General features: G+C 36.6%; 1 protein-coding gene across 2 annotated transcripts in view; it reads left to right on the forward strand.

Annotated features, from left to right (window-relative positions):
• LOC111438057 (ankyrin repeat-containing protein BDA1-like) overlaps window positions 1-13078 on the forward strand; it is a 67259-nt gene that overhangs the window by 52294 nt on the left and 1887 nt on the right. Inside the window, exons 1-2 of one of the 2 annotated variants that reach the window (XM_023076013.1) lie at window positions 11832-11950; window positions 12075-12189. In XM_023076013.1, coding sequence (XP_022931781.1) covers window positions 12091-12189 — 99 coding nt within the window. In that variant the 5' untranslated portion in view covers window positions 11832-11950; window positions 12075-12090. Of the gene's footprint in view, window positions 1-11831; window positions 11951-12074; window positions 12190-13078 lie in introns of those variants that run through there. The other variant, XM_023076014.1, reaches the window with a different exon arrangement.

Raw genomic sequence — 13078 nt, forward strand, 5'->3', positions numbered from 1 at the left:
TCCATTTTTAATATATATATTTCCATATTAATCGGTTAACTAGATAGAAAAATAAATGCTTCCAAAATGAGTCTAAAATACATAAATTATAGTTCCTTGAGGATAGCTATAACTTCGTGTCTCATTGACTCTAGGTTAGTTCATAAATAGTGTGTGAAACCTTTCTTAGGATAACCCTTTTCTTTTTCTTTCTCTTTCTCTGTTCTTTTTTTTTCTCTTCTTCCTCCTTCCAATATGTTTAGGATTCATATAAATCCCCCTTAGGAAAGAAGGATCAAAATTACCATTTTTTTTTCCTTTCGAGGTTGACTCTGACCATTTTTTTCAAAATTATCACTATTTTCTTTTATACTCTTTTTATATTTCTAAGATTTTTTAAAGCCTTCACCACAATCTTGAAACTTAGAACTTTAAAAAAAAGTTCAATAAATTAATTCTCGTCGAGAGTCGGATGTTACACTAGTCTCATATCAATATGAGTCAGAAGTTAGGAGCGTATATTTCCTTCCTGTACTAAGTTTTTGCTTATGTGATTCTTTCATGTAGCTTTCTTTTACTTTTCTTACCTCTAAGATTGTTGGTTGGTATCGAAATAGTGCTTGGTAAGCTAGGCCAACGCCCTATCTTACAAAATATATAGAAAATCAGTTTTCAAAGATGCATGATCATAAAAAATTGATTTATTAAAAAAGAATCAGTTTTCTAAAAGCTATTTTTTGGACACTATTATACTAATATATTAAACATACTATGCACCATTTTTTCAACCAGTTAAAAGGCATTATATTCTAAATTAAGAAAGGTCAAATTGTCATCCCCACTTATACATGAAACAGCTAAAGATTTTTATTGTTCATATGTTTAGCATCACTCTTAGTGTTTGGGATTGATTTGTGTCTACTTTTTGAAAGGTACCTTTTGTAGATACCCCATTACACATCTCAGCATCAGCAGGACATGTCCCTTTTTCCTTGGAGATCATGAGGTTGAAACCATCCTTAGCCAAGAAGCTTAACCCAGAGGGCTATACCCCTATCCACTTGGCATTGCAAAATAACCAAACGAAAACTGTGTTGCGGCTCGTTGATATCGATCGAGATCTCGTAAGCATACAAGGGAGAGAGGGCTTAACTCCATTGCACATTGCAGCCTCGGGAGGCATGGATGATATATTGGCTAAGTTTCTAACTTCATGCCCAAAATCTATTAAAGAATTGACCATTCGTAATGAGTCTGCTCTACATATTGCTATTAAAAATGAAGATATTGAATCTGTCAAAATCTTGCTACAATGGATCCAGAAAACTTGCATGGCCTCAATACTTAATTGGTGTGATGACGAAGGAAACAATGCCATGCATCTTGCTGCACTTGGAAATCAAATTGAGGTCAGTATTACGGGTTCTTTTTAACGAGAATATTTGCTAAAACCATAACACTTAAATAGGGGTAGAAGTTCTCTTATTATAATCATCAAATAAATTAGAAAAGAAATGAAAACAAAAATAAATAGAAAGAACCATAAATAGAGAGAAGATATTTGACTATAATAAATAAAATGTCAAATATGATCTTAGGCTATTGAAGAAAATATTTAGTTCTTTAATAAAAGGTCAAATATAGTACTTATGTTAAACTACGATGGAAGGCAAAAATATTCTTAACACCCCTGCGAGCTGAGCATCGAATTTTAACGAATGTGAAGTTTGTATCTAAAAAATTCAAAGAGAAGTTGAGAAACATTTTTTGTGGAGATATCAACAACCTGGTTTGGAGGAGTTGTCTGTTTAGTCGGCATAGTACTTTCTTAGCCATCGAAAACTGCAGAGGGATCGTCGGGCAACGGCAATGCTGCCTTGGCGCTGACGAGAATATGTCTAACCGGGCAACGGCAATGCTGCCTTGGCGCCGACGAGAATATGTCTAACCGACAATGTAGGAAGGGGAAACCCGAGGAAGAAGGAGAATGGAGAAAGAGGACCGTTGGAAGGGTCTTGGTCGAGCTGCGAAGAGAACAAAAAAGGAGACAGAGAACAGAAAATCCCCATCAGCAACTCTTGCAAATCCAACTTTGGAAGATATAGAAATTGCAATTAAAAATAGGATGAGAATGAAACTGAGAGAGAGTATGGAAACTGATAAAGAAGGAAGAAATTGGGAAAATAGGAATTGATGGGTCAAAGGGAAAGTTGATAAAGAATTAGAGGAAGGAGAACCATGAGCGGTAAGGTGTTGAGAAACAACTTGGGTTGTGGACTATTGGGAAGCAGCTTCAGAATTAGGGTCATGGCTCTATTCTGAAAAACGGAAAGAAAGAGAAGGGCGGAGACAGAGTGGGGTCTTCGCCTTGTGGACTGGTTTGTTGACTCTGGCAATTCGGAAGACAGTGTCGACGAAAAATTGGCCGAAGGTTTCTTCGAAGAAAAAATTTAGCGGAAGTAAAAGGAGAGAGAGTGAGAGATTCGCTGAGATTGCTGAAGACTCGATATTCTATTTTACTTCAGTTGAACGGTTTAAATAACAAATCTAATTACAAAAATAGTCGCCTTGTGGACTGGTTTGTTGACTCTGGCAATTCGGAAGACAGTGTCGACGAAAAATTGGCCGAAGGTTTCTTCGAAGAAAACATTTAGCGGAAGTAAAAGGAGAGAGAGTGAGAGATTCGCTGAGATTGCCGAAGACTCGATATTCTATTTTACTCCAGTTGAACGTTTTAAATAACAAATCTAATTACAAAAATAGAAAAACCAATTATACAATAATAGGAGAAGTGGACGAAGACTTCGCCCAAATTGCCAAAACAATGGCCCCTAGAATCACGCTCCTCCATTCGAGTGAATTCAGATATTTTTACAAACCTAACTAAATAAGTCATGTCTTTTATTTAACAATCTCCTCCTAAAAGCTCTACCTTATTATTTGAACTCCGATCTTTGAACGTAGTTTTTCAAATTTCACCTGCGCCAGGGACTTGGTGAAAATGTCTCCAAGTTGTTCCTCTGTTCGGATGAAATCAATTTTGATGAGCCCTCGATCTGCACATTCTCGAATATAGTGGAATCTGATTTCTATGTGCTTGCTCCGGTCGTGCAAAACTGGATTTTTGATCAGGGAGATCGTAGCTTTGTTGTCTACGTATAGCATTGGTGGATCGCTTTCTCTCCCTATGAGTTCTTCCATTAGTCGTGCAAGCCAGATCCCTTGTGTTGCTGCCATCGAAGCGGCGATGTATTCTGCTTCGCAGGAAGACAAAGCAACTACCTTCTATTTTGTTGATTGCCAGCAGATCGCGCCGCCTGAGAGAAAGTAGATCATTCCGCTGGTGCTCTTACGATCATCAACGTCACCGGCCATGTCACTATCACTGTAGCCGACCAGCTTGAGTTTCTCCTTTCCGCTCCCTGCGCAGTATCTTACGCCCCAGCCTCTGGTTCTATCAAGCAATTGAGCACGAATAAGAATATCTCGAGCATATCTTAAATGACTAATAAAAAGACCATCAAGAGTGGGTGAAGAGCCACAATGATAGATCTATAGACAAAGATTCTGTTCACAGCACCACCATTGTCGGGAGTGGAGGCCAAAGACGAAGCAGTAGGTGGAGCCAGTGGAGAAGTAGCCAGCGCCATTCCAGGTGGTGAATTTCCGATGGCTAGAGAGAGCCATGCCCCCTAGAGCAAGGGACGAAGACCGTGTTGAAGCCAGAAGAGTCGCCACAGTGGGCAAAGGAGCTGGGTTTGGCAACGAGGCCAGCGGAAACTTGATTGGCGAAGAGGGCAATCGGGACCTGGATTTTGAAGGTAAATCTCTGTAGAAGATCGACGGACTTGTTGAGATTCCATATACTTCCGAAGAGAACGTTGATGAGGATCCTGAGATTAGGGTTTCTATGAAGGATGAAGGGTCGATTGGTAAGAAAATGAAAGAGGCTATGTTGGCTAAGAGGAAACCGATTGTGTTGGAGCAGGTGATGTATGTAAAGGGTGGGCTTGTGATTGATGATTTAGATGTCAAAAGGGTGGAGCTGAAGAGTAATCAATCGGCTCTACCTGCGGCAGCCATGACGAGTGCCCTTGCGGCGTTAAAGCAATGGTGGTGGAGAAGAAGATGAGTAGAGGATTCAGAAGCCATTGAAAATAAAGGATCGGTTGCTAAACAAAAAATACTCTGATACCATGAGAATATTTGTTAAAACCATAGCACATAAATGGTGGTAAAAGTTCATAATTATCAAATAAATTATAAAGAAAATAGAAAAAAAAACAATAAATGGGAAGGAGATATTTGCCTATAATAAAATGGCAATTATGATAGTTATGGTAAGCCACCCTCCATAGCGAATATGTAAATATTTTCTAATAAAAGGTCAAATATGGTAACTATAAAGCAAAATATTCTTTTTAACACCTTTTAACCTTTTAACCTTTTGTGTTTGAACATGTCTTTTGCAGGTGGTGAAGCTTCTCATAAACAAAGTTGATATCAAAGTAAAGAATTTGGAAGGCAAGACAGCACTAGACATAATGAAAGAACATGGCCTTGTGGAAGACGAAGAGGTAAAAGAGATGCTCCATGGTTCCCACCGTCTTAAAGATGTTGCAAATTTTTTGTGTTCAATATTATTTTTTCTGAAGGGATTAGTGATTACGGACCATCGTGAGATTCTTTACATGTCTAAAGAGGATCGGAATGGCATATTAGTAGTTTCTGTGCTCATTGCCACTGCAACTTACCAAGCTGCTCTAAGTCCACCCGGGAAAGACAGGGATTCCTCCAATCAACAGTTCAAGTGGATCCCATACGAATGCTTCGTATATTTCAATACTTTGGCATTCGTTGCTTCAATGATAGAGATTTGTCTTCATCTTCCTTCAGGGATTGGCTATGCTCTCCATTTGGTTCTCCCTTTGATGATTTGCTATACATTGTTGGCGATGGTTTGGTGGTCATACTTTTATGCAGTTATCACAGTTGTAGTCATTTTTATGCTTGTTTTGCCCAAAATTCCCTCGGTTAAACAGAAGATGAAAGGAGATTTTAAGTCAAAGAAGCTGAAGAAACTTGGTGGTCTCTTCAGCATCAGCATGGAGAAAGAATTGAAAGACATAAGCGTGCACTTTGGTCGCAGTGGTTAGAGCTTAATTATATTTAAAAGTTTTGTGATATTGTTTTTGAATTCCACTAGAAATACTTTAAAACGCTATGTTTGTATCTGACCATGAATTTTCCTCGTGTTGGAGAGATTGGATAACAAAAATATGTTGAGGGTGTTGTTTGATTTCGTAGTATTCAAAATGTTGTGGTTGATGACCTTTAGCATTTGGCTAGTATTCGAAAGGGTGTAACTTTCAAGTAGCTTGTTTTTGTTGTGTATATATATTCTCGAGTGTGATTGCTTTTTCTTCAAGCCTTTGGATACACACATGATCAAACCACAATTTGAAGTATTCTTCTCATATAGAGCTCGTGTTGGCTAAATTCTTGTTTGTGCATGGAGTAATATGAAAGTATTTGTTAGGTTTATTTTTCATCAGATCCGGGATGTGATATGGTTTTCTTATTTTATTTGAGGGGGGCCGAATAGAGAATGAAGTGCTGAAATAGAGGAAGGATAGTATTCCAAGTGAGATGTCCAAGATAAAAGGAACGAAGGGAAGATCGACGATTTCAATGTGTACAAACAATATTTGAGAGATTCTCCCCCCACCTCGTTTGAGTGCTGCTTTTTTTTAATCTTCATCCGAGGCGGAATCGAAGTGAAGAAATTTTTTCTAATCTACATCCGAGGCGGAATCGAAGCGAAGAAATTCTGAGTTCATGCCACAGCAATCTAGATGGGTATATTTATAACTTAGTTGACCGTTATAAATAGTAAAATTATACATTAGGGTTATAAATAGTAGAGTTATATACGGTGAATTACATCTGAGTAGATGGTTATATTTGGTAAAGTTATACATAATAAATCTAACCATCTATATACCCTTAGGCAATGTTTTGAAAATGTATTTTCTACCTTCTTTGTATCAATATAAACTTTTAGCCAATATTCTTCCTTGAATTTTCTCTCTCATGTTATTTGTATTCATCTAGATTGAGTTTGTGAGTTGTTGTGCAATCCTAACAACTAGAATTAGAGCTAGGCGAAATTCAACATGGATGGAAAGTTCAAAGATTGCAATTGAGAATTTTGATGGATCTAATTTCAGTTTCTAGAAGATGCAGATTGAAGATTATCTACAACAAAAAGATCTTCATGAACCCCTGTTGGGGGTGACGCCAGATACCATGACCACGGAGCAGCGGAAGCTCAAGGATCGACAAGCCTTAGGGTTGATCTGGTTGATGCTATCCAGAAACGTGGCATTCAACATCATTAAGGAGAAGACAATGTCAAAATATGTACGAAAAATCATTGGCTATGAACAATGTGTATTTGATGCAGAGATTATTCCATCTACAAATGTTTGAAGGTGGATCGGTTGTTGATCATATAAATGAATCCAATATAATTATAATTCAATTGAGTTTAATGAAAAGTAATTTTGAGGAGAAAATTAAAGCATTGATTTTGATGTCATCTTTACCCGGGTCGTGGATACTCTTGTTGCCGCAATCAATAGTTTCTGAGGATCTGATAAACTGAAGTTTGATGAAATTTGAGATGTAGTTCTCAGCAAAAGTATTCACAAATGGAAAATTGGATATTTATCAAGCAATGCTCTCAGTATTGATCGAAGGAGAAGAAGTAAATCAAAGTGCCTAAACAAACATGAGCGATCAAAATAAAAAAAAAAATCGGGAAAAAATCTCCAAACAAACCATATGTAACGTGTTGGAGTTGTGGAGAAAAATGGCACTTTCAGACAGATTGTACAAAATTGAATAAGAAGCAGAATCACAAATCTGAAGATGATAATGATTCTATACATTTAGCAGAAGATATTGAGGATGTTTTAATCATTAGTGTGGACAGCCGGCCTGAATCTTGAATTTTGGATTTAGGTACATTGTTTCATTTGTCTCCAAGTAAGAAATTGTTTCGAAATTTCAAATCAAAAAATTTCGGGAAGGTGTATATTGCTGACAACAAAACCTTAGATTGAAGGGAAAGAAGATATCTCCATACAAACTCCATTTGGAGGAACAATCGTGCTCACGGTGCGACTCGTGGAGCCTTCATATTAATGCAACCGAATGGGGTCGAAGCAATGGGCAAGCATTTTGGGTCAAATATTGTCAGTTGAGGTCAGATCGATTGGTTCAAGTCAAATCGATTGGTTCATGTCACCCTCAAAAGTCTAGAGGTGTGATGTATTCTGGAAAATTACCGAATTACACTGGGATGGGAATTTAAGTTGTATTCCTATTTTATTTTATTTTATTTTTATTTTATTTTTATTTTTGATACGTTGGAAAAGAGGATGAGATGTTGTGATCTATTCTCCAAGTGATTGATGGATGTTATCTCCTCGTTGAGTTTGCATGAATGTTTAGATCATGTTTTTCCCGCTTTAAACGATCGATAAGAATATCTCCCTAACAAAACATACATGAGTCAACCAAGTTAAGATTAGGGCACTAGAATTAGAGTAATTTTTCACATTGACCTTGGTCAGTACGTTTTCAGTAGACCAAGCACCCTAGGATTGTGAGCGGCGATCAGAGGTCTACACCTAAGTGCACCCAGAAATTGGATTAGCCTTGAGTAGCTAACTTTGAGTGTTTTAGAAATGCGAGATGAGGACTAAACCATCTAGATGCCCCTAAAGACCTAATAAACCTCCACGGCATCTATGAATGATTAAGAAAGTTTAACATGCTTACTAGCAATGTGAATGGTATCATCAGAACCTTGAGGTTACTTGAGTTACTAATGAGTGTAGCGTCGGATCGAGGATAACGTGCAACTCAATAAATCAGTCTGCAAGAGGGACTTAGGACTATATGGGCAGTTAGCCTAAGACGAGGACTGCTATTAAATGTAAAATGGGTCAAAGTTGAAGTCGCGATGCCATAAATCGGCCTTGGAAAGGGTTTAAAATTACACAAGTAGGTAACTTAGAGTGAATGTTTCTATTGAGGGTAGGAACAGGATAAATGTTGGGAAAAGAGATAGTGAAAGAGATAGAAATAGATAAAATAGATGAAAGCTGCCGTGCTTTGTTATTGTCTTCTGACTCAATGCATAGAAGGTTACAATTCTAGTATTTATAGGCTTATACACTGGACCAGAAATAGTAAATTATGGATATCTAGATAAATTCAAATCTACTCACAATCTCCTAAAATCTTGTTAGTTTGAATACTTTGAATCATATCTTAACACTACCCCTTGATTCAAAGTTGCAGATGTCAAGTACAAAGCTTTTCTTTTGATAAGGCCTTCGTAAGTATGTCTGCTTTAACCCGTACAATGTCTGTCTAGCTTGTATACCTTTGTTTCTTTGTCTTCCTTTATGAATCCCTCTGGCGGTGTTACATAAACCTCTTCTTGTAAATCTCCATAAACTTTTTGTTTGGTAGGTCAACCATATCCCATGTTCCATCTTTCTTAACCGCATCTCTACTACCATGGCTTTCTTCCAGTCTTCTTTTTCAATTGCTTCTTCATAATTCATAGGGTCGGAAACAATAAGAGCAAATTGACATGATGCATATATCTCAACTAAAGATTTATACTTCCTTGGAAGTGTCTCATCTGAAAGTTCTTCAAGAGAAGAATTGTTGTTCAGTGATGTTGAAGATGATGAATTTGACACATTTTGTGTTGCAGTGGATGCACTGGGAGATGCACTGGAGTTGACTCTTATCTCTTCATTTGGGGAAACTTCAACTGTAATCTTTTGCTGCTCCTGTTCTTTACTCCAATCCCAAATCATGTTTTCATTAAATACTACATCCCTTCTAACTAAAATCTTTTCACCGAGGTGGTTGTATAATTTATATGCCTTTGATTGAGTACAATATCCAATGAAAATGCATTTTTCAGATTTTTCATCAAGCTTTTGACGAATTTGAGGATGTTTCAAAGCATAAGCAACACAATCAAAGATTCGTAAATGACTTACAAATGGTTTCCTTCCATGCCATGCTTCATAAGGAGTTCGATTCATAATAGCCTTTGTTGGTGAGAGGTTTAATAGATAAACAGATGTTGCTACAGCTTCTGCCCAAAATTGGTTTGGAAGTCTCCTTACTTGTAACATACTTCTTGTCATCTCCACAATAGTTCGATTTTTTCGTTCAGCAATTCCATTTTGTTCTGGAGTGTAGGGAGCTGTTAACTCCCTTTGGATGCCCTCTTCTTCAAAAAACAGATTGAACTCTTTAGATATGAACTCGTCACCTCTATCTGTGTGAAGAACGTTAATGTAACAGCCACTTTGGTTCTCCACCATAGTTTTAAAAATCTAGAACTTCTGAAAAGTTTCTGACTTATGTTGTAGGAAGTAAACCCAACTCATGCGACTATAGTCATCGATGAATAGTAAAAAGTATATATTTCCACCTAAGGACTTCGTTTGCATTGGCCCACATAAATCACCATGAATTAGTTCTAGATAATGTGAAGCTCTTTTAACTTTTCCAATAGAAAAGGACTTCCTAGTCTGCTTGCCATAAATGCATCCTTCACACAAATTAATTGAATCAATTCTTGGTAATCCAAAAACCATACCTTTATCCCTGAGTATTTTCAGGCCGTTCATATGAAGATGTCCATATCTAAGATGCCATAATGTTGAGTATCTTTTGTGCTAGCAGTAAGAGCAAAATCTTCCATGTTAGAAACATCCCGTGGAAACATCTTATTTGAAGTTATGACAATTTGAACTTTATGACCTGATTTCTTATGTGTAATGACACATGTGTTGTCATCAAATAGAACGGAATATCCTTTGGTCATCAATTGTCCAACACTCAATAAATTGTACCCTAAATCAGGTACAAATTGAACATTATCTAATTGTTTTATCTTAGCATGACTGGTTTCGACTTTCGCTGTAACTTTTCCTTCAACTTGCATCTCTTTTGTATTTCCAAGTTGCACCTTAATTTTTTTGCGTCTCATCAAGCTCTTTGAATAAGGATTTGGTGTCTGTCATATGGTTCGAGCATCTGCTATCAACAAACCATAAGTCACCTTTTTTCGGATTAGTATCCATAACGCCATAAACAGCTTTTCTTCTTCTTCTTCATTCTCTGTTGCAAAATTCATTCGTTGATTTTTATACCAACAATCAGATTTTGTGTGCCCATACCTTCCGCAATGGTAACATTGTATGACATTCCTTTGTTCATTGAATTGTCTCTGTCCATCACTTCTCCATCTATCCCTGTTATCACGACCACCATGGAAGCTGCGAAATCCTCCTCTTCCACGACTTCTACCTGCTAAATGAATATTTTCTCTTTCGTTGTTTTCGTTGTTGGTTGTCTCCTTCACTTGTAGTGTCTTTTCTTTATTTCTTTGTGATGCTCTATTGATTCTTGCCTCATGAGCCTGAAGGGAGCCCATCAGTTCATCAACGAAAAGTATGGATAGATCCTTAGCTTCTTTTATGGCAACCACCACATGGTCAAACTTTGGAGTTAAGCTTCTCAACACCTTTGCATCAATTGTTTCGTCTGAAATTTTCTCTCCATAGGTACGCATCTGACTGACTATTGTCATTGCTCTTGACAAAAAGTCAGCAATTGATTTGCCATTCGTCATTAGTAGAATTTCAAAATCACATCTTAGAGATTGCAATTTCACTGTTATGACTTTTGAATTTTCTTGAAACTCATTCGGCAGAATTGAGCATGCTTGCTTTGATGTGGTTGCTGCTGCAATTCATGAAAAATATAATCTCATGAATTGTTTGCTGAATAATGGATAGAGCGTTGGCGTCATTTTTCTTGGTTTCTCGTAGTCTCTCCTTTTCTTCTATTGTGAGTTCTAATACATCAACGAACCCGTGCTCCACTAAATCTCATATCTTCTGCGATCTGAGCAAGGTCTTCATCTTGATGTTCCACCACTCATATTTCTCACCATTAAAGATTGGTAACAACGGTGCAAAGAAAGAAAAACTAGCTACTGCCATTTTCGTTTTGTGAAAAGTAAAAATAATTACTCACTCTCGTGTTGACAGAAACTTGGCTCTGATACCAAATTGTTGGGAAAAGTGATAGTAAAAGAGATAAGAATAGATATAATAGATGAAAGCTGCGTGCTTTATTATTGTCTTTAACTGAATACATAGAGGGTAACACAATTGCAGTATTTATAGGATTATACACTGTACCAGAAATAGTAAATAATGGAAATCTAGATAATTTCAAATCTACTGACCATCTTCTAAAATCTTGTTAGTTTGAATACTTTGAATATATCTTAATGCTAAGACAAAAAATATGTAAAATGGTCTTGAGAATGGACTTCCGACTACACAGGTAATTGGCTCATGATTTGTGCCCCTAATGAGCGTAGAAACGGCTCTAGGTCTCCTGATTTAAACAACATGGCTTAAAATTCACTATTTTGAACGAAAAACAAGTTTGATACAAAATTAAACTTAATCTATGGATTGAAATGGATATATTACCTAGTTATTTTGATCCTCGGTATAATTTTCAAGTTTTGGGTAATGAATGATGAGAGAGAAATTAAGAAGAACATGCGCAGAAATGGACTCGTAATTACGCTCCTCAACCCAACCATTCAACCAAAAACCTTATCCTTACCTGACAAGTCAGTCAACGCCCTCGTTCATGCCATTAATGGAGCTGCAAAGCTTGACTATCTTAGCTGCTAAGAAAATCATTGAGAAGATTCCAGGAAATGAACTCAATTTAATTTTCAGGCCTACTTTTGTATATTGTTCCAATTTGTTCTTCAAGCTTTGTATTGGGCAGTCTCCACACAGCTCTTCATCCATCTCGACCCTCCTTATCAATCTAATTTGTAAGTCTAATTTCAGCACAACATATATATTTATATATAATATATAATCATTGAATTCTGCTCAAATTTAAGAACTACCACAATATTGATCCTTAATCACACTATTTTGTTCATTTTGCTGCAGTTTTCTCAAAACAAAAATGAACCAAAGGTTGAACGAAGTTGCATCTTCCGGAGATATCGACTCCTTGTATTTGATACTTCAAGAAGATGCCTACATTTTAGAACGCATAGATCAGGTAGGAACATATTTATTTTTGCATTTCAAATGAAAGAATTCATGGCATTGAATGATTGAACCGTATATTAATTTAAACCAAATAGAATGTTGGTCCATTCAAACATAGCTAAGTGGATAATACACTAATTATTATCTTAATGATTGTCGAAATACCATCTTTTGTTTTGAATCAACTCTACCTTCCCTCATGAAACTTATACGGATTCCCTCCAATTTAAACGTACTAAAAGTTTAGAACTTAATTAATAGAAGAGCTCTCGAATCTACAAGAAAACCGAAATCAAGAACCCAAAATGCTAACTTTCTGTTCTTCTTCGATTCATGATTCATGATGGATTTGAACACTGGATTTGGAGTTAGGGAGAAATTCCTACTCCACACACCCGTTTAGAGTGAATTTCATTTTCTCTCTCTAAAAAATCTTAAATCCTTCTCTTTCTTTTCTCTTCTCTCTCTTTTTTCTTTCTTTTTCCTCTCCTCTAATGACGCTCACCCTCATCTTTCTAGAACAATGGTCGTGTTACTCTTATGTGTGTTTGCTCGTCTTTCGTTTACTAGATCGAAAGTTTCTGTTTCGTTGGTGTCTATGTTCAACGAGACAAAACCGTTCGTTATCCATCCTTTTCTCTTGGCATTTAGTGTTTCCTTTTCTTACCGATGAGATCTGAGGGTTGACTGAAGTGTAGGACTTTAGGTATGGTCATGGGTTCGTTGGAGGCGCAGGTTCTCCTGCGCTCGCGCGTTTTCCATCAATCGTGCAAGTTATTATTATTATTATTATCATTATTTTATTTATTCATATATATATATATATATATATATATATATATATATATATTTTTTTTTTTTTTTTTTTTTTTTTTTTTTTTTTTTTTTTTTTTTTTTGA

This window comes from Cucurbita moschata, unplaced genomic scaffold, assembly GCF_002738365.1.
Source record: "Cucurbita moschata cultivar Rifu unplaced genomic scaffold, Cmos_1.0 Cmo_Scf00070, whole genome shotgun sequence".
In the NCBI taxonomy this organism is placed as follows: domain Eukaryota; kingdom Viridiplantae; phylum Streptophyta; class Magnoliopsida; order Cucurbitales; family Cucurbitaceae; genus Cucurbita; species Cucurbita moschata.